Source organism: Siphateles boraxobius, unplaced genomic scaffold (genome assembly GCF_051911475.1).
Source record: "Siphateles boraxobius isolate OS27281-9 unplaced genomic scaffold, OSU_SipBor_1 55, whole genome shotgun sequence".
NCBI lineage: Eukaryota > Metazoa > Chordata > Actinopteri > Cypriniformes > Leuciscidae > Siphateles > Siphateles boraxobius.
Window position 1 is genome coordinate 1,428,172 of NW_027509181.1, and position 22,094 is coordinate 1,450,265.

Genomic DNA, 22,094 nt, shown 5'->3' on the forward strand with positions numbered 1-22,094 from the left:
TCTCTGTTTACATAGAATAGGCAGGATGTAACAACACATGTAAGCTACTAGAGGCCTGTAGGCCTATCATGTTTCCCAATTATGATTGAGTGCGGTATGTCCTATACGGATACGAGAAATTACTGTATCTTCTCTTCTTTTCCACACACCATTCTCATACCTCCCTTTGTAATCTATACAAGCTTGTCTAGGCTACCTTTTTCCTCCGTATCTATCCCACATTTCTCGCCACATTCCTTTTATTGCCCTTTTTATTAACCCTTTGATTTCAAATTTGCTTAATGTAATATTAAGTCCTATTGGACAGTAATGTTTAACCTTTTGTTTCTCGCTCTTTATCCCCCTATTTCTTTCATAAATCCTTCTCTTTCTTAAAAATATATATCATATTCTTTTCTTTCATTCTGTTTTGAATGTTGTAAATATAAAATATTTCACTCTGCCTAGAGCAGGTGTAGTACGTCTCCTGGTGGGTCACTGCAGAGTTTTGCTCCAACCCCTATTAAACACACCTGAATCAGATAATCAAGCTCTTCAGGGATTATAGAAACTTCCAAGCTGGGGTTTTGTAGCTGGTTGTAGATATACGATGCAGTCGTGGCCTAATGGTTTGAGACTCGGACTTGCAACCCAAGGGTTATGGGTTTGAGTCTCAGTACTGGAAGGAATTGTTGGAGGAGGGAGTGAATGTACCATGACTGAGGTGAGACCCTTGAGCAAGGTACCGAACCCCCAACAGCTCCCCAGCCGCCGCAGCAAAAAATGGCTGCCCACTCCGGGTGTGTTCGTGGTGTGTGTTTGTTCACTGCTCACTGGTGTGTGTGTGCACTTGGATGGGATAAGTGCAGAGCACAAATTCCAAATATGGGACACCATACTTTGCTATATGTCACGTCACTGCAGGACAGTGGCCCTCCAGGAACTGTGAAACCCTTCTTTGCTACCTTATCAGCAGCTTCATTTCCAGAAATCCCTTTATGTGAATCTGTCTATCCTTGCATAAATTGTTCATTTCTCAAATCTTTTCTAAGCGATTTCTGAGCAGATATTGTTTTTAATGATGATGCTGAAACCACAGTATCACTCTGTCATGCTTTATTTCTACTACCCATGTTAATCCTATAACTCACCTGCTTCAGCTATAAATCAGAATATTATTTGAAAACATTGTTGGAGCAGGGTTGTGTTCCTCAGGAACCCCTGGATTGCATGGCTTTTGGTATTCATGTGGTTCCTGCAATTGGATCTTTTGATCTGTCTGTATTTGTACATTTTACAAGTACCCATTTTACAACCACAGCTGCAATTGAGACCAGCTTATATAGACAACATCATTATTGTCAAGCATTTTATTATTATCTGACATCATATTGTATCTCTCTCTCTCTAGAAATGTGTCTTGGAGTGACTTGGAAAACCCTGAATTCACCCTATACAGTAGGCCTATATATAAATACCTGAAACAATAATTAGCCTATTAAAGATGACTTACATAATAGATCCTTATTTTATTTAATCGGTGATGTCTTATTCTGTTTGTCGACAACTTATGAACACATTATAAAAGAGATAAGATAATTCTATAAAAAGTATTGAGATTGAGTCAAAAAGACCAAGATTGAGCGTGCACTCGCAATAAAAAGCGCGCCCCGAGATTCGTGTGAGAGTGAATTCCCCTACGAAGAGATTCGCTCTCGTGCATTAACATCCACTCTAGTGTTAATACGCTCTTGACAGTTGTTATTAAAATTACACGATACAAACTGCCTCAAAAGAGCTATAGGCCTAAAGAAGAGAAGAATGTCGTGTCTGATAGCTATCTCAGCGCGTTGCCACTGGCGATAAATTATTTCATGGTCAGACTCAGACGTGCCATATAGGCCTACATAACGCTACAGCTCTCTGGGTATGCATCCACGTGCACCCCCCGCTCCCGGAACTGGTACGTCCAACCGCGAGCAAAACACAGAGAAATGTAAAATCAGAGCAATGAGTCGTTTTTTTATGTTTGTTCAAAAACCAGACTCGGATGCAACAACCCAAGCTTGTAGAATTGAAAATTAAACTGAGAGACAATTATCCGTTTTTGAATTATTTAAAAAAAATGGAAAATGAAAGTTCGAAGCCAATTTTTCATTTGGTTAATTTTGATGGTGCAAATTGAACAAAGAACTGCAAAGCGTTACACGGACCGTCAGTGCCCTCATAAAGCATTGCACATACACTCACCTAAAGGATTATTAGGAACAGCTGTTCAATTTCTCATTAATGCAATTATCTAATCAACCAATCAAATGGCAGTTGCTTCAATGCATTAAGGAGTGTGGTCTAAAATGGCCCCCACAGTCACCAGATCGCAACCCAATACAGCATCTTTGGGATGTGGTGGAACGGGGGCTTCGTGCCCTGGATGTGCATTCCACAAATCTCCATCAACTGCAAGATGCTATCCTATCAATATGGGTCAACATTTCTAAAGAATGCTTTCAGCACCGAAAGGGGGTCAAACACAGTATTAGTATGGTGTTCCTATTAATCCTTTAGGTGAGTGTATGTGTTGTGTCATTATGACACACAGTTTGTGACTTTACTTTGTCCTGGATGGAGCTGTCCCTGGATCCCTCGTCCTCTTCAGATGGCACTGTTATTACCAACAGTGTATAGATTACTTTTACTAAGTGTTGTAAACTTTTTCTTCTTAAGTGTAGGAGACTTAGAAGCGAAGACCAGGAGATGTTGGGGTTGTATCTTTTAAGCAGGATTGTTTATTTGCTGTAGTCTGCTGCATCCAAAATCTTACCCAAGTCTAATCTAAGGGAACTTTACATTGCAGTTTATATACATTTCAAGGGGGTGGGATTAATTTCATAGAGGAGGGGACTCTTGAACAAAACATGTAAAGGAAAGTACATGATTCAGCTGGTTACCTGATTTCATCAGGTAACAGTGTAACTCAGAGCCTTGAGATGCTAATCCAATCAGCCTGATTAGATCAACAAAAGGCCCAGCTGACCTTTGAGATGTGACAAGAGGTTAATGTCCAAAACCTTGATTGCCTCAAAAATGGAAAACAGTGTGTGCACTTTCTCAGTTAAAATACTGTTGAACCTAAATTAAAACATTTAAATAAATTTGTAATCCTACTTTTCCCCCTTTGAGAGTTCTAAATAACTCTCACAAAATACAAATTTAGACACTTAAAAGTTCTCTTGTAACTTTGTGATCGTTACAGGTACCTAAACATTTGCTCTGTGTTTGCTTTTCTGTAATTGCATGCTGACACAGAAAACAAACATGCAATTACTGTCCGTGAAGTTCTTCCGGAAAATAGTCCTTTCTGGTTGGAACTGTGATTTTTTTCGTGAGAGACGTGATTCATTTGTTGAATGAGAAACTTGATACTGTGGACGCATAGATAGTACGCTAATAAGAGAAACAACAGCAGAATTGCTATTTCCTTCATCCACATCCACGGTTTACCTAACAAGTTTCCGAACCATGAAGAGTTATCTTCAGTCATCTGGTGTAATTTTGTTGAAAGACCAAGACTGTCTTGTTGGACCATCATGTTTGTGCACAAGTGAATCATGGCTGGAGTCTACACTTTGTGCGATGTCCTGATTGTAAGGAGTAGTACGACAATCTTGATCATGTTGCTGGATGACTGAAGGTTCCGTATGTGGGTCTCTGCGTTGTGTATTTTTTTTCTTTTCTTTATCCTTTTGTGATAGTTGGCTCCGCAGCAGGTCTCGTTGTTTTCTGGAAGTGGTGTCTTCATACGCAGGTGAAGAGGTCGGTGCGTATGAGTTTCGGGACAGCCATCAAGTGGTATCTGCACAGAGGACGATAGAAAACAAAAGACAGGAGAGCAGTATTTGTTCAAACACTAGGGTTGTAAACTTTTTCTGAGTCTGCTAAACAGTAGAGCAGTATTGGTTCAAACACTAGGGTGGTAAATTTTCCGAGTCTGTTATTGTTGTTCCTTCTTTCCCTATTTCTTAATTATGACACCTAAAGAACGCAGTGAGGTGAGGATGGATTAATGGATGGGAAGGCCTATGAGGGATTCTTCACCGAAGGGTTGGCCCCCGACGCCTGTTGTAATCGGTTCTTCCCTCGGCTCCCCACTGGTTCGTGTCCTATCCTATCCCTGTAGGTGGGGGAACAACTTTACAGTGTGACACATGAATCCAGGTTTTCCTTCCCTGACACAATACTGCAGCTGCTGTAATCAACATCACTTGATGTGGCCCATGCCACTTAGGTTCTAACGGGTTGTTTCTGAATGACTTTATCATGACCCATTGACCTGGGATGATTGTGTGTCCACCTTCTGGTGGAGTCTGCCAACATGACTCAACTCTTCCTCTGGCACTCTGTACCGCCTTTGTTAGGTTTTCACAATAAGCAATCAGGGCATCTGAGGCAATGTGTACATCAGCATTTCTAAGATCAATCACACCTGGCATCTACATGGGGCGTCCAGTAATAATCTCATGAGGGCTCAGTCCTACTGTTCTGTTAGGTGATGCTCTCATACTACACAGTACTGCTGGCAGTGCTTCGACCCATTGTACTCCTTCCTGATGCATTTTGCTTAGCCTGATTTTGATTGTTCTGTTTGCACGTTCAACCTGTCCTGATGCTTGTGGCCTATAGGTGCAGTGAAGGTTCCACTTAATCTGCAACATTATAGACACTTCCTTGACTACCTCTCCTGTGAAGTGTGTACCTTGATCTGAGTCAATGCTATCTGGTAATCCCCATCTGGGAATGAAATCAGTGACAAGACATTTAGCAGTATGTGCAGCTGTAGCACGCCCTGTTGGATAAGAGTTCTACCCATCTTGAGAACTTATCTATAACTACCAAAACATCAGTTTTTCCATTACAACGAGGCAATGATATGTAATCAACTTGCAGGTGACGAAATGGTCTTGGTTGGGGCTTGGGTATGTGCTGCTGGTGTAGTGGCTGCTGGTACATCATTATTTTTCTTATATGCCACACACCTCTTGGCTGTTTCTGTGGCTACATTTCTGAATTTTGGATTCCACCACTGATTTGAGAACCTGTGATTCATTGTTGCTGGACCACTGTGACCTAAACTTTGTATTTGTTGAGCCAAATATGGCAGCAGTGATTCGGGAGCGACATATTTTCCCTCTTTGGTCCAGCAACCAGTTGAATCTACTTTGGCTCCTTTGTCTAAACATGTCCATGCTTCATACAGAGGAACGTCTTTGTATAGATCAATTATAGATTCAGGAGGCAGAATTGTCTTCTGTGCTGCACTACCTGAACACACTTGTACAGTTGCATAGAAACAAGCCTGTTTAGCTGCTATATCAGCAAGAGTATTACCTTTAGCTTCCGTAGTATTAGTTGTGAGATGTGCTTTCACTTTGATCACTGCTAATTTCTTTGGAAGTTTCATGGAAAACATTAGATCTTTCACTAATACAGCATGCTTAATGGGGGATCCAGCAGAAGTTAGAAACTGTCTGGTTTGCCAAATGACACCAAAATCATGAATTACCCCAAAAGCATATCTGGAATCTGTGTAGATATTAGCAACTGATCCTGAAGCTAGCGTGCATGCTCTTGTTAGGGCTACTAGTTCTGCAGCTTGAGCTGAAAAATGATCTGGAAGACGTCCTGAAGCTAACACTTCCGTGGTGGACGTTACTGCATAACCTGCTCGTCTGTTACCTTCAATTACTTGAGCTGACCCATCAACAAACAACTCAAATTCCCGTGGTGGACGTTACTGCATAACCTGCTCGTCTGTTACCTTCAATTACTTGAGCTGACCCATCAACAAACAACTCAAATTCTGAATACTCAATGTGAGTTTCTTTGACTACACTCGTAGGTGTATATGTAAGCGTAACACAATCGTGAGTCATTTCTCCTTCGTCCTCTAACAAATTCTCAGTCATTGCAGACATCATACATGAGGATGGGTTTGTGACAGGTGCGCGCTGTAAGACAATATTCGGGGCTGTGAGAGTTGCTAACCAATTTCCCCAGCGAGAGGAAGTGACAGAAGTGACTTTTGCTTGATTCATTAATGCGGACACTGCGTGCGGACATCTTACGTTTACAGACTGTCCTAACACCATTCCTGATGAAGCCTGAAGCGCTAGATGCACTACCTGTACTGCTCTGAGGCATGGGCCCATACCTTGAGCTACTATGTCAAGTTTACCAGAATAGTAATGAATTGGGCGTAAACTGCCCCCATGATCTTGCATTAGACATGCAGTCATGAAGCTTAAATGTTCATGGACATAAAGCACAAATGGTCTTTCAGTTTGGGCAATTCCTAATGCTGGTGCTTGACATAGTGCTCTCTTCAAATCATTGAACGCTTTGAGGTGTCATTCTTCCATACAAACAGTATCAGAATCTTTACCATGGCCTTTCAACAAGTCATAGAGCGGCTCGGCAATCGAGGCATAGTCTTCAATCCAAGGTCTACAGTAACCTGCTGTTCCTAAAAATGATCGGAGTGTTTTAATGGTAGTAGGCGGAGGTATGGCTTTGACTGAAGCCGCTCGATCCTGTGTAATGGATCTATTTCCTGCACCAATTGTTTGATCCAGAAATGTGACTTGCTTTTTAGCAATTTGAGCTTTGTGAAAGCTGCATTTGTGTCATTTCTTATGCAAATAGTCCAACAATGATGCCAATTCAGTTTGATGTACCTCGTGATCTGTTGAGGCAATCAAAATATCATCGACATATTGGATCATAGTGGACTGTTTTACCAGACATTCTGGGTCACACAAATCACGTCTGACAGCCTGATGGTATATGGTTGGGGAGTTTTGAAATCCCTGTGGTAAATGTGTCCACTGGTATCGCTCATAGTCAACTGTGAAAGCTAACCATGGCTGGCTGTCAGAGTGCAACGGTACAGAAAAGAATCCATTAGACATATCAATTACTGAAAAAATCTTACTCTCTAATGGTATGCCATTACAAATTGTGGAAGGATCTGCCACTAGAGGGGTGATTTTATCAATATTTTTATTGGCTACTCTGTAGTCTATTGTAAGTCTCCATGTCCCATTGGATTTCTTGATGGGCCATATGGGCGAGTTACAGGGACTATTGGTTTTAACTAGCACTCCCTGCATCAGCAACTTTTCTACAATAGGTTTGATCCCCTGTATAGCTTCCTTATTGATCGGATATTGTTTGGTAACCGGGGGTGGAGTCCCCGTCAATATAATTGGTTCTACACCTGTCAACAAACCACAATCATCCTTGTCTTTAGCCCAAATTGGATGATTCTGTAAGAAAGCATACTCAGGAGGGATCACATTATTGGTAGAAACTTGTGCTGAGGAAATTTTAATGCTAGCAGATTCTGAGGACACGTCTAAAGTTAGATGTATTTGTCTCAGGAGATCCATGCCTAAAATTGCACCTGTATTTAATGGAGCACATAACAATTTTGTAGTCAGAGTTTTTGGGCCAAATTGTACATCTATGGGCGGGGTTTCATACAAATCAGAATCTTCACCTATTACGCCAGTGAAAGAAAATTTGGTTTTCTTGTACGGAATGTCTAAACCTTTAGCCAATTTTGTAGGAACTATGGTAATTTCTGCACCTGTATCAAGCAAAAAATCAATTTCTTTCTCTTGTATGCTACCTTTCACAAAAATTCTTGTCATTATGATGTATTACAGGGGTAAGGTAGCTACTCACAGCCCCAACAATTAGTTTTTTTCCTGGTCTTTTTGTTCTCTTAAAAGAGCCTGAACAAGCTGTCCTAAAGTTTCAGTGGACACTTGCGGAACTGCTTCCGGGTTGTAAGCAGGCTGAGAAGGAGCAGAATTATGCATAGCATTTCTTTTTGTATCTTGCAATTTCTTCCTACACTCTTTCTCCCAATGTCCTAATCTTCCACAATAGTGGCAGCTGCCTTCTTTTTTAGACCACCTGTTTTCTTGTTTTGCTGTGCTAAATGTAGCTGCTGCTGCTACTCTCACTTTGGTTTTAACATCAGCATCTCTTTCCCATGCAGCTAACCTGTCAACGTTACTTCTGAGAGTTCTGTTAGACCAAGTTAGATCTAGGAATGGCAAAGCTCTTCTGTATTCGGCTACAAGGCCATCTGACCAGATACGAATTAGTGGTCCTTTGTCATCGAGCACACTTTCAGAATCATCCACTATTCCACTGTAAGTTATGGCTGACTGACAAAACCGTTCAGTATATTCATTTACCGTTTCTTCTTTCTTTTGTACACAGCTAGTAACTCTAGACCAGTCTATTTTGGGTCCTAAGATAGTCTTTGGGATTTTCAAAACACCTTCTCTCATATCGCCTCTACTGGCATGTTGTAGTTCAGAAGTCACTGCAGATTCAAAACTGTTGAATTCAGAATCAGTTAAAATTTGTGACATTAACTGTGTGACTTCTGTTAACGACGTCATATAGACAAATTTTGCTGATAAATGCCCTTCTAAATTCAGAAAACTGTTTACGTGATGAGGGTAAACTCGCAGAGAGTCGTTCTATATCCTTAGGTCCAAGGGCTTTTGCGACAGTTTGTACACGGACTACAGAAGGGTGGGTAGAAACACTTTCATTTTCCTCAATTCCCTGTGATCTTTTTCTAGCTCCACACACATAAACTGAATTTACAGGCTTATCAGTGACTGATTTAGACGTTTCAAAGAACGTTCGTAAATCAGGGTAAATGTTATTAGCCTCGCGAGACCATCCTGATCTCGCGAGCTTTCAAGTTTTCACTCGCAGATCAGTCTGGATACTTTCCGTTAAAGAAAATTTGGGAGCAGTTCACCAAACGAACGTCCAATCAGCGTTGGCTTAGAGGCGGGTTGAGGTGTGACGCAACGAGAAGTGCGACAGTTCAGTCTAAAGAACATGGCGGCTTCAGCGGATGAAACTAGCATCAGCATGGCTATCGAGCAAGTTTTATCGGAATTACCGAGTATTTCTTCACTGAAAGAAGAGCAAAACACTGCTCTGGAGGCTTTTCTCAGAGGAAAAGATGTTTTTGCTCTTCTCCCGACTGGTTTCGGCAAGAGTTTGATCTATCAATTGGCTCCTCTTGTCGTGAAGAAAATAGGAAAGGTGAAAAATCCCATAATAGTGGTAGTATCTCCGTTGGTTGCCCTGATGGAAGATCAGATCAGAGAGGCTGGGAAGCTTGGAGTCTCTGCCATGCAGCTCGGAGGAATCAACGATACAGACATCCTCCATGGCCGGATACAGTTGGTGTTTGGTAGCCCTGAGTCTTGGTTACTCAATGAGAAATGGAGGGATATGCTTTCCTCCGAAGTATACCGAGAAGACTTGGTGGGGATTGTCGTTGATGAGGTGCATGTCACATATAAATGGTAAGTTTAAAAACGTTAACGTTAGTTACGTTACCAAACTTAATTGTATGTTAAACAATGTCATTAGGTCCTTGAAGCCAAACAAACGATAGCTAACAATATGCACTAGCAATTTGTTCATAAGCAACGTTGGCTCAGTCATATAGGATGAAGATTAAAATGTTTTTTCTATATATACACGTATTATATACACGTCTATATTTATGTTGTATGTGAACGCCAAACAACCTATACAGAGTGATGAACTAGCTAGCGTTACCTAAGTTAACATTGCCCTGGCTGTAAATGCTCCAATTAGAATTAGAATTAGAAAAACTTTATTAATCCCCAAGGGGAAATTGCAGTGTTGCCGCAGGATTTAACACACAATACAAACCAAACACAAACATAAACTGACATATACTAATAAATAAATAAAAAAGATTAAATAAATAAAAATATTACAATGTATCTTATCAAGTATACAATTTATACACAAGTGCAAGATGTATACACAAGATGTGAAGTTAATATCACATGCGAATTTTGAGTGTTAAATATACATTAAAATAGTATAATGACCTTTATATTCACTATGCATGTTATCAACCTTTACTCAGTAAGACTCATTGTTGGATCTCTGTTTCTCTGTTTTGTGTCGACCAGGGGAGAGGGTGCAAAAGGGGAGGCTGCCTTCAGGGAGAGCTTTGCCAGACTGGGAGAACTCAGATCCCTTGCCAAAGAAGGTGAGGTACTTAAAATGGTTATTGGGGGCCAAAGCAGTGAAGCTCTGTAATCATCCATCGTGTTTATACCTTTTCTTATTATGTGTGTTTGCCTTTTTGTCTTTCAGGTACACCTGTGTTAGCGCTGACAGCATCAGCTGATACTAAGAATAGACGCCGTGTGACCAAGCTGCTGCGTATGGAGAATGCAACTGAAGTTACTGTGAGCCCAAACAGGACAAACATCAGGCTTGGACTGACACAGGTTCCTTCCAATGATCTCAGCTGCATGGACTGGGTAGTGAAGGATGTCAAAGATAAGGCACTGTCTATGTCCCCCATCATTATTTATTGCAAATCATTGAAATCAGTTGGAAAGGTGTACAGCTATCTTAAAGCTGAACTTGGTGAAGATGCTTGGATTGACAGGGACAAGGATCATAAGGCTGAACACCTTCTGATAGGAATGTTTCACAGTAAGACACTCACACAGTATAAAGATCGAGTTCTGGCATCGTTTAATGGAGAGGGGAGCTGCAGAGTTGTTGTAGCAACAACAGCTCTCGGGATGGGATTGAATTTCCCGAATGTTTCTCATGTTGTCATGTATGGATCACCAGACGACATAGAGGATATTGTTCAACAGGTTGGACGGGCCGGCAGAAATGGTTTGCAATCACATGCAATTCTGTATGTTATCAAACAGTCTGTCAAGGTTGATAAAGTAGTTAAAGGAGTGATTGCCACAGGCACACACAGCTGCTTTAGAAAAGCTTTATTCTGCCATTTTGAGGAGCACACCACAAGTGTGGAGCCAGGACATCTGTGTTGTACCCATTGCCACTCTGTATGTTCATGTGCATCTTGTGTTTGTGGAGAGCCTATTCCTAAATATGAGTTGTTAGAACCAGATGTTTGCATTGATTTGAAATGTAGATCGGTAACAGATGATGATAGAACCTTAGTAAGGGATCTGTTGGAGGAGTACAGGAGCTTTTTACTTAAAGACACAGCCCGTCTCTTCACTAGCAGGTCAGCCTGTACAGGATTTAGCGCTGAACTTATAGAGGCAGTGGTAGAACACAGCGAACACATATTTGACTTGACTTACATTATTAACAACCTTCCAGTATTCAGAGCACGCCATGCAAGAGAAATTCTACTAGTAATAAGTGAGGTTTTTGGTGATATTGAGTTGGACATACAGCCTACTTCCCACGAGGACAGCTTCACAGAGCCAGACATTGATTACACAGGTTATTTTGATGATGAAGATGAGGACTTAAGTGAGATAGGAACCCCATATAGCAGTACAGACTCAGACTATCACCACCATTCAGGTGCAGGCCATTAGTGTCTTGTATTTTGTTAAGATTTGAAATTACTTTGACATGTACAATTTTTTGAACCAATGCAATTGATTAAAGTTGAATGTCACTGTTGCTCAAAACTGTTTCTTTTCACTTGTTAAAATAGATTGATTGATGATACTTGCATCATTATGAAAAAGTTTGGCATTTGTCTATGTGTGATAATAAAACAATGACACATGATACCTTTGTTTGTTTTTTATTTAAGTTTCAAAAGTGACAGCTGGTAAACATGCAAGTGCAATTAAGCAAATATTTACAGTTTTATTTACAAAGTTTTCAAATGGGTAAGTTCCTCCACTCTTTCAATTTGGACCTCATCCATCCCCGCAACTCACTGTACTTAAGTTTTGAGAGAATGTCTCTATCAAACTTGGGGAAGGCTGTAAACTCTCTGCCTGGTTGGTCTTTAAACAGCTCGGCCTCTCTGATAACCGCTACCAGGATCAGGATGTCCTGATTCTGGCGAGCAGCATGGTGGATGCCACTGGACTTTGACACCTCCAGCTCCTTGTCGGTGGTGTCCATCAAGTCCTTCAGAACCCCAATGGACCTGCTGATCCTGTCTGCGGCTTGTTCAGTCATGTTGGGGCCCATGCGCCTCAAGAAGGACTTTAAAAAGTTATTGAGGTGTTCGAGGTGTAAGTCAAGGGAAATGTTCTTTCCCGCCCCTCCCTTCCCATTCCAAAACCTGTTCCAGGTGAGGCTATGAGCCAAGCGAGGGGAGAGCATGGCGTTGACCTGCAGGGTCAGTAAGAGTGTACTGTAGGCGTATTGTGTATGTCCGTAGGCCTTATAAAACAACAGTGCTACTGTGTACAACCTCAACAGCCTCTTTCCATCTCCCTCCTTCACTGCATCCTGCATGTTTGACAGAAACAAGCCAAAGCAGAGTCTTGCTTCGGTATGTTCTTTTTTGTGGTCCCTTGAAACTGGCCTGGTTGTATTTGACACAGACACTGAAGCTGCAGCAAAGCCATGTTGTTTTCGCTCATGGTTATCCCTTGCTTTTCTGTACTTCTAGACCGCCTTGCAACCTGGCATGCGGCATGGGAGTTCCTGTTCCTTTAGAGGCTGTTCGCTAGCAGCATCTCTGGCTCCAGTTAAAATGTCAGCAGTGTTGGGAAACACAACAAATCTGTCCACAACTTGGGACACAACTTCATGCAGCCAGCTCCTTCTCAGCTCCAGTGAACCAGTCTGGATGTGGTCAGGGATAAAGCCTTCTGGGATATCTGTTGAGACATACAAAAAAGTAATGATGATGATTACATATTTTTAGAGGCAGCATTACATATACATGACATTTCACTTGCTTCAGAAAACATTGTGACTAGTCACTGGTATTCCATGTATAACTATGATTTTGCTCAACTGTTTAAGCCATTAAAGCCGTGAAAGTTTATGTTTAAGTCGTTATACCATTAAGTTGAATTTTTGGTGTAATGTTGACTTGGTGCTGACAAAACAACAAAAACACCTGAAGGAGTAGCTGCTGTGCTGACCAGAGTTGTTCCATTTTAAATGTTATTGTCCTGCTCTAGCAAACGGCTATGTGCTCAGCAACTTTTATCTAGAAGAACTCGTACCGCCAACATCCTTCAGTCCAAAATGCTCCAGCGCAGCGGCCAAGAAGAGAGCAGCCGTGTCCTTCTGCAGAAACTCTTTATATGCATTGAATGCAGTATGTGGGCCTTGTTTCGCATTGCTGCTCCTGTAAAAGGATAAAGATTGCATGTGAATATTTTTGTTTTTGTTTTAGGAGCAGACTCATGCCGAATTCATGGTGGCAAGTCTTAATCTCCACAGTACACGAGTAAAAAAAATACCAAGCCTTAATTCATGGTGGCTGGAGTTCATCTGCACAAAGAATAGTCCTGGAAAAAAATATGTACATGGTAGTTAGAAACACTCGTAGAATGGCAACACATGCATGCAGAATATGTGTACATACAAAACGCACATACAAAGAACAACAAATAAAACCACAGCGAAAAATGTTCAAAGTGCTACTGTTCTACAATCAAAAATACTTGTTTTTCATGGTGTCGTTCATGATAGATAAATAGATAGATAGATAGATATATAGATACTTTATTGATCCCTAGGGGAAATTCAAGAAAAAAGTGAATGGCTACCCAGGGCCAAAGCCACTCAGACTGGGGTGTATGGGTGTGGAAGGAGTGTATGGGTGATAGGCAAATATACAGACCTCAGCCTGTTCATGTTAGAAAGCAGTGTCCCATGATCTCTTTCAGAGCCCTCTTTGAAGAAGACCTTGTGATAGATCTAAAGGCATAGATAAACATGAATGAAAAGACGGAGTGCTCAGGAAGAGCCCATTAAGGCAATATGTCTGCCTTGCCATCCCAGCCTTGTTACCACCTATTGACTGTTAATGCAGTACAGTTTTGGTTAAAGTTTGAGGTCAAACATTTAACTTCACTCACCTCAAACAAGTTTCGGATTGCATGCCAGTCCTCAAACTTGAAAACAAGCCCTTCAAGTCGGTCTTCCACACTTTCCCCTTCAGCAAAGCTCCACTGAAGGTTCCTACTGTTCCCCTCCGTCAGCCGGTCACCGCCGACTAGAATGCTCTCCAGTCCATCTGGGCCCTTTGGAGCATACCTACATGACACATAAGTAGATTTTCATGCTTTATCAATACCAGCTAACAAGATTACCCCTTGGGCCAAATGCCGACTGTGACATTTTCCCAAAAGTGAAATTGTCCCCTGCTGCCCTAGTTCACACATACTCTTTCTGGAGGTGCTGTAGAACATCCACCAAGTCTCCAGATTTGTTTTCATCCTTGAACAGGATTCCAAGAGGGTACTATAAAGAGAGGATGCATGGATTGTGGCGACAATAGTTTGTGTTGAAAAAACAAACCGGTACAGTGGTGACTTCTTAAGCAACACAAAGTTAAATGAATGTCCAACGCACAATGTAGTGTATATCATAAATACTTACGTGGGTGGAGGCCTCTGACATAATCTTTGAAAACTCATGAGGGATGTGACGAACCACGACTCTTGAGAAGGGCTTGAAGGCATCCAAGTGCTGTGTGAGGATGCGGCTGCCCAGGACTATGTGTTCACGGCGCATATGGGCTTGGGTTTCAGGACCCGGGAGGGAGTACCCAATGTCGTACTCCATGATTGGCTGAGTGGGCTTGTCCTTGCTGAGATGATGTGAAGGCACTCTATCTTCCACCGCAAGGTGGTGGATCCAGTGAAGTGACTTGTTCCCTCGGACGACAGACTGGTGGTGTGTGCGAACAAAGAAGTCAAGATTATCAAATATGATGGCATATGTAGGTGGTGGAGTTGAGCATGTTGGCGATGCTTCGACGGGCAATACTGCAACACCCAGATGTGCCATTTCCTCATCAGTACGTGAACCAAAGGTGAACACAGTTGTGCCATCGGCAGGCCCCTGGTCAGTCTGCAGATCCGTCTGTAAAGTGCTGGTAGTGGTGCCAGTAGCTCCATGTGTCGCAATGGTGCCACCTGAAGTGCTTTGGGTAGTTTCATCTGTAGAGAAACAAAGAAAAAAAAAAAAACAATGTATAAGTGGACTACACAAGTTAGCATTGAGTGCTGACACATTAATACCCCAAAAGCATGAATAAGATCTCTGACAATTGTCCTGGACAGAGCAATTTGGCCATCTTAATGGCTGGTCCCTCTCACCTGTTAAAATGCAATGTTCCATGCTTAGCGTAGCTGTGTCCAGGTCCACTGTGTCACTTAGTGCTCTTGTTGCACTAGCTCCCTCCACATCCGTGCCTCCATGTTCCTTTTGAGACTTGAGGAAGACTTCATGGGCTACTTTTAGTACCTGTAAGTCTTCACCGCATGTAGTTGCGAACTGTTTCTGTTTTCCAACAGCATGATTGTGTGCAGTAGTTATACACAGTTTGCTTAATCTTTTATAAACAGCTTTTTTGGCCCCACCATACTGCAGCACACTGTTTACATAGTAGGCAAAGGCCGACAAGCGTGGTTCCCTTCCTCGCAAGGCTATAGCAGCAGAAGCACAAGTGGGATGGTGAGAGCCTTTGGTGATTTTTGAAAAGATGGAATATGTGAATGGTGCCATAGACTGAAGATCTGACTGAAGGTTTGCAAAAGAAAATGCCTTCAAATCAGCAGCTGAAGACCGCCAAAGCATGAAACCCTTAAGCGGGTTGCAAAGGAACTTTATCTCATCCTCAATAACTTGAAGGATGTTTTCCTTAAGTGCTTCTAAGAGGTCTTTGTTTTTGATTATCTGATTGGCAGCCCGTGACCAATTCTGCTTTGCAGTGTTTTCAACAATAGATGCCGTGTTTGCCTGACATACAATTCTGTCACCCTTTGGATGGAATGGGTAGTGAATAATAACCTGAAACACAAATAAAAAGGGTTAATTAGTAAACAACTAGTATACTCAGATTCAGACAATTATTAATATGTTATCATGGGGTGCAAAATCAAAATGCATCAAGCCTTTAACAACAATGTAGCTAAATTCCCGATATCAAGATGTTATCACAAGACAACAGTGTTTATTACAGATCAGAAAAAGATACACTTTTTTAATTACAGCCGATCTGTACACTATAAATACAAGGTACTTGTGTGGTTGAATTGTGTATGTCATATGGATATAAGTAACATGGGTGTGTATGCTATAGCTATAATAAATAATAATAAAAAAACATGCTGGTGAGACAATCTAGGCTCAAGAAGATTATCTTACATAGTCTACTGTGTAAGGAATGGCGTTTGATGTTCGAGGATGAGCTTTTCTTTTAGTCCTTTGGGATCCTAGCAGCTACATTTCCTACCCGTGTACTGGGTCTGACGTTATACATCAGTGATATCAGCACTTTGATAAGTCAATAACAGACTTAACCAAACACAAGTTATGGTTCACATTCAATTCAAATTACCTCCGTCAAACTTTGCCGTCCCGTCTTTGGGGTTACGTTGTCTGTCGGCCTCGAGTATTTTGAAGCTCGAGGAGCTGTTGGTGTTGGGGGTTGGAGACACTTGGATGGGGTCGGCACTCTGTCCCGTTTCTTGCCTAGTGTTGATGATGTGTTTGAAGATTCGGCACTTGCCTGTGATGTGCTGGTTGAGGTTGATGCTTCTGCTGGGTTTGAGTCTTTCTCTGCTCTTTGCCATCTTCTAAAAACGTCGAAATCCTCCTCTAGTCTACAAATCAAGCGGAAGCAACGCAAGCAAATACGACCTGATCTAGAAACATTTTCAGACAGCGGTAGTCCTATTTCTTTTAGCCGCTCGCTAATGCTTTTTTCTCTTGCATCCTTCTTGTTAAATATAGACCGGGCACCTGAAATGGTGCCTTTTATTCTCAAATTGTCGTTACAAAAACGGCAAATATCCTTTGCCGACATGTATCTTATTTGCTGAGCTAACGAGCCTTTACCTGCAGCAGCAAGAGTAGCCTGGCTTGTGGTTGTGTTTTCGTCGTCGCTCTGTTAGTACGTCATATGCTTCGTTGATCTGATTGGTTGATTTGGCCCGTCTATCACCAATATAGGCCAATCAGCTAACCAGTATTTACGCCCCTTCCCAAAACTACTTCAACGGAAGGTTTCCAGATGGATATGCGGAGCAAATCCATCTGGCGGAGTCAGGTTAAAATGTTATCAGGCTGACTTACTTCTTCCACATCAGTTTTTTCTGCATCTTTGTTGCGGTTCAATTTCTTGGTCAATGCGGAAACTCTAGCACGTAGCTCTTTGTTCTCTTTCTCTAGCTCTGAGTTATGCTGAGACTGTTCTGTAGCTTTTGCTAAAAGAAATTCTCTATGGCAACAAATTATGGCTTTCACATTGTTCTTGCGAATACTTGCTCCTAGTACTTTTTTACACTCTTCAGACCAAATCTTATCTGGATGAATCTCATATTTCTGTGTTAGTTCTTGTCTAACTTTTTCAGTGACTATTAGATCCATCTGTTCTCCTAACAGTGTTTTAAATTCGCTATCTGACCACAAAGGAGTTGCAAGACCACCTTTTTTAGTTGTGGAGATTACCACACAAACAAACGCTAAACTTCTCTGATCACAGAGGGTACGCTTGTTAACACAAATCAACTATTGTTAAACTTCCTTGTTACCAACACATCACAAACTATTAGCATGTTACGCTAATCTTCCCTGCCTGAAACAGAGGGTCAAACTTTTCTTCTCTAAAATAATTTTTTAGAGAGTAACAACACAAAATAATAAAAAAAAACAAATAATTAGCAAATGATACTAATCTTCCCTGCCTGAACAGAGGATCAAACTCTCTTCTCTAAAATACATTTTTAGAGGGTAACACCACAAGGTAACAAAGCAACAAAACAAATAATTAGCAAAATAATACTAATCTTCCCTGCCTGACACAGAGGATATCTTTTTAACATGTGATGTTAAAAACGTCCCTGCCTGAACAGAGGATATATTTTCATCTTTAAAAGACAACTTTTAAAGGATAACTTTAGGTAATCAAACACTACAGCTGTCTGATAACTCTTTCTCTGACGGTGCCGAGGCACAAAAATTCGTACTGGTCTGGTTCTTTGAATAGAGTGAAACTCACCGAATCGTTGTTTGAATGAAAAGATTCAGTCTGGAAAACTCAGTCAGCTTTGTTGAGGTCCAGTTGAGATTCAGTTCTGGAACTCAGTCAGAAAGTTCATTCTTTGTTGAGATCTTTGTTGAGCTTGAGGTTTTCAAGATTCAATCTCAAACTCAGTCAGAAATTTCATTCTTCGTTGAGATCTTTTGTTGATTCAATCTGGATTCTGGTGAGTAGCTCTATCCGGGTCACGGCACCATCTGTTGTAAACTTTTTCTTCTTAAGTGTAGGAGACTTAGAAGCGAAGACCAGGAGACGTTGGGGTTGTATCTTTTAAGCAGGATTGTTTATTTGCTGTAGTCTGCTGCATCCAAAATCTCACCCAAGTCTAATCTAAGGGAACTTTACATTGCAGTTTATATACATTTCAAGGGGGTGGGATTAATTTCATAGAGGAGGGGACTCTTGAACAAAACATGTAAAGGAAAGTACATGATTCAGCTGGTTACCTGATTTCATCAGGTAACAGTGTAACTCAGAGCCTTGAGATGCTAATCCAATCAGCCTGATTAGATCAACAAAAGGCCCAGCTGACCTTTGAGATGTGACAAGAGGTTAATGTCCAAAACCTTGATTGCCTCAAAAATGGAAAACAGTGTGTGCACTTTCTCAGTTAAAATACTGTTGAACCTAAATTAAAACATTTAAATAAATTTGTAATCCTACATAAGATTACTGCAAATGTCTTTCATTAACAAGGTAATGGACAGAATTACATTTATTCTTAGCAATCACATTACACCTACTATAGTAATATGTTTTTTTGTAAAACTGACCCTAAATCAGACTTCATGATTTGGTGTCTTGCTCTGCTTGTGGTATAGGGTGGTTGGTGGTGTGAGTTTTATCAAGTAACACAAAAGTAATTCATAAATCTAATTGCTGTATTGCTCTTGGAGATTTAGCAAGTGTAATATAATGACATATTTATGTAAGGTACATTAGATGACGATTGTCCAAACAGCCACTTAGCCATATGACCACAGCATGAAAACACTTAATTATGACCTGTAAAAGTATGGTATGGGAGGATGGACACTGAATATCTATAATGATACTGTGATTTATTTTTTAATGTAACTCATCTCTGTATTTTAATTCATATTAATGAACACCATTAATTTGAGATCACTCTGAAAGCTTTTTTATTAGGTTAAGGTTTGTGAAAAAGAAATGTTCCAAGAGGCCCATAGTGATATATGTGATTAAAATAATTCAAAATAAACATTTAATTCATGAATTTGGCCACTGTGACCAACAAATACATTTTAATTAACATTTATACATTAGACCACTTCATGTCTCTTTGAAATGCATGCATGACACAAGGGCTGAGTGAGCAGAGTGAAAATTAAAATTTTGTAAACATGTCACAGTGTTGGGTTGTGTTTCCCCGGGTGTCCACTAGAGGTCTCTTTCCCTTACTGTCACCATTCATTCTGGAACTGCATTTCCCATGATCCTTTGTCTGTTCTCATCACTCATCATTGCACGCAGCTGTTTCTCATTACATTGTTAAGTTCTGTGTATAAATACCCTGTCTGTGTCAGTCCATGTCACGGAGTCGTTGTTATTCGTCACACCACTTTGGAGGTCTGTGTTCTTGCCTGTTATTGTTTTGATTCTTGTTTATGGATTGCCTTTTGGTTTTGACCCCTGCCTGGACTGGTTTTATGATTTTGGATTACCCGAATAAACTGCTATTGTATCTACCCCTGTTTCCTGTGTGTGGTATCGTGACAGAACGACTCCGTCACGATTAATAGATCCAGCCCCTGGTCCCGTCTAGTACTGAGGCTGCACCTCGCCATCAAGGACGGAGGAGGAGGAGAAGAGCCTTGTATCTCCCCAACAACCCGATGGTCCCGAGTCCGGTGGTCTCAGTTCCGGTGGTCCCAGTGCCGGTGGTCCCGAGTCCAGTGGTCCCGAGTCAAGTGTCTGCTGTTCCTGAGCCGGAGCCAGTGTCTGCTGTTCCAGAGCCAGAGCCAGAGCCAGTGCCTGTTCCAGAGCCGGAGCCTGTGTCTGCTGTACCTGAGCCGGAGCCAGTGCCTGTTCCAGAGCCGGAGCCTGTGTCTGCTGTACCTCAGCCAGAGCCAGCGCCTGTTCCTGAACCAGTGTTTGTTTCTGTGTTTGTGTCTGTTCTTGTGGCTGTTACAGTTTTGGTGTCTGTTCCTGAGCCGGAGCCAGTGTCTGTTCCTGAGCCGGAGCCAGTGTCTGTTCCTGAGCCGGAGCCAGTGTCTGTTCCTGAGCCCGAGCCAGTGTCTGTTCCTGAGCCGGAGCCAGTGTCTGTTCCTGAGCCGGAGCCAGTGTCTGTTCCTGAGCCGGAGCCAGTGTCTGTTCCTGAGCCGGAGCCAGTGTCTGTTCCTGAGCCGGAGCCAGTGTCTGTTCCTGAGCCGGAGCCAGTGTCTGTTCCTGAGCCGGAGCCAGTGTCTGTTCCTGAGCCGGAGCCAGTGTCTGTTCCTGAGCCGGAGCCAGTGTCTGTTCCTGAGCCGGAGCCAGTGTCTGTTCCTGAGCCGGAGCCAGTGTCTGTTCCTGAGCCGGAGCCAGTGTCTGTTCCTGAGCCGGAGCCAGTGTCTGTTCCTGAGCCGGAGCCAGTGTCTGTTCCTGAGCCGGAGCCAGTGTCTGTTCCTGAGCCGGAGCCAGTGTCTGTTCCTGAGCCGGAGCCAGTGTCTGTTCCTGAGCCGGAGCCAGTGTCTGTTCCTGAGCCGGAGCCAGTGTCTGTTCTCGCCTGAGTGGTCGTCTTCACCCTGGTCGTCGCTGCCCTGCCCGCCCGAGGGGTCTTCACCGCCCGGGCCGCCCGAGGGTTCATCACCGCCCGGGCCGCCCGAGGGTTCATCACCGCCCGGGCCGCCCGAGGGTTCATCACCGCCCGGGCCGCCCGAGGGTTCATCACCGCCCGGGCCGCCCGAGGGTTCATCACCGCCCTGGCCGCCCGAGGGTTCATCACCGCCCTGGCCGCCCGAGGGTTCATCACCGCCCTGGCCGCCCGAGGGTTCATCACCGCCCTGGCCGCCCGAGGGTTCATCACCGCCCTGGCCGCCCGAGGGTTCATCACCGCCCTGGCCGCCCGAGGGTTCATCACCGCCCTGGCCGCCCGAGGGTTCATCACCGCCCTGGCCGCCCGAGGGTTCATCACCGCCCTGGCCGCCCGAGGGTTCATCACCGCCCTGGCCGCCCGAGGGTTCATCACCGCCCTGGCCGCCCGGGCCGACCCAAGGGGTCTTCACCGCCCGGGCCGCCCGAGGGTTCATCACCGCCCTGGCCGCCCGAGGGTTCATCACCGCCCTGGCCGCCCGAGGGTTCATCACCGCTCTGGCCGCCCGAGGGTTCATAACCGCCCTGGCCGCCCGAGGGGTCTTCACCGCCCTGGCCGCCCGAGGGGTCTTCACCGCCCTGGCCGCCCGAGGGGTCTTCACCGCCCTGGCCGCCCGAGTGGTCGTCTTCGCCCTGGTCCTCACCGCCATGGCCACCCGAGGGGTCTGCACCGCCCTGGTCGCCCGAGTGGTCGTCTTCGCCCTTGCCGCCCGGGGGGTCTTCACCGCCCTGGCCGCCCGAGGGGTCTTCACCGCCCTGGCCACCCGAGTGGTCGTCTTCGCCCTGGTCCTCACCGCCATGGCCACCCGAGGGGTCTGCACCGCCCTGGTCGCCCGAGGGGTCTTCACCGCCCTGGCGGCCCGAGGGGTCTTCACCGCCCTGGCCGCCCGAGTAGTCGTCTTCGCCCTTGCCACCCGAGGGGTCTTCACCGCCCTGGCCGCCCGAGGGGTCTTCACCGCCCTGGCGGCCCGAGGGGTCTTCACCGCCCTGGCCGCCCGAGGGGTCGTCTGCTTCGCCCTGGCCACCCGATGGGTCGTCTGCTTCGCCCTGGCCGCCCGATGGGTCGTCTGCTTCGCCCTGGCCGCCCGATGGGTCGTCTGCTTCGCCCTGGCCGCCCGATGGGTCGTCTGCTTCGCCCTGGCCGCCCGATGGGTCGTCTGCTTCGCCCAGGCCGCCCGATGGA

General features: G+C 43.8%; 3 protein-coding genes across 5 annotated transcripts in view; 1 reads left to right on the plus strand and 2 right to left on the minus strand.

Moving 5' to 3' along the window:
* LOC143714601 (uncharacterized) overlaps positions 1-22,094 on the minus strand; it is a 212,932-nt gene that overhangs the window by 124,433 nt on the left and 66,405 nt on the right. The gene's annotated exons all lie outside the window — the stretch shown is intronic.
* LOC143714595 (putative ATP-dependent DNA helicase Q1) lies at positions 8,985-11,642 on the plus strand. The gene is made up of 3 exons (XM_077205808.1): positions 8,985-9,383; positions 10,029-10,108; positions 10,216-11,642. Exons 1-3 carry the CDS (start codon positions 9,163-9,165, stop codon positions 11,439-11,441), a joined length of 1,527 nt encoding a protein of 508 aa, XP_077061923.1. The 5' UTR covers positions 8,985-9,162; the 3' UTR covers positions 11,442-11,642.
* Positions 11,641-17,112, minus strand: LOC143714594 (uncharacterized). 3 transcript variants are annotated; one of them, XM_077205807.1, is made up of 9 exons: positions 16,397-17,112; positions 15,153-15,846; positions 14,431-14,993; positions 14,216-14,292; positions 13,908-14,085; positions 13,670-13,746; positions 13,292-13,334; positions 13,047-13,171; positions 11,641-12,692 (listed from the first exon to the last, which is right to left on the minus strand). In XM_077205807.1, exons 1-7 carry the CDS (start codon positions 16,862-16,864, stop codon positions 13,298-13,300), a joined length of 2,094 nt encoding a protein of 697 aa, XP_077061922.1. In that variant the 5' UTR covers positions 16,865-17,112; the 3' UTR covers positions 11,641-12,692; positions 13,047-13,171; positions 13,292-13,297. The 3 variants fall into 3 exon arrangements, with proteins under 3 accessions (XP_077061922.1, XP_077061921.1, XP_077061920.1); XM_077205806.1 differs by having other exon boundaries at positions 13,287-13,334; XM_077205805.1 differs by having other exon boundaries at positions 13,265-13,334.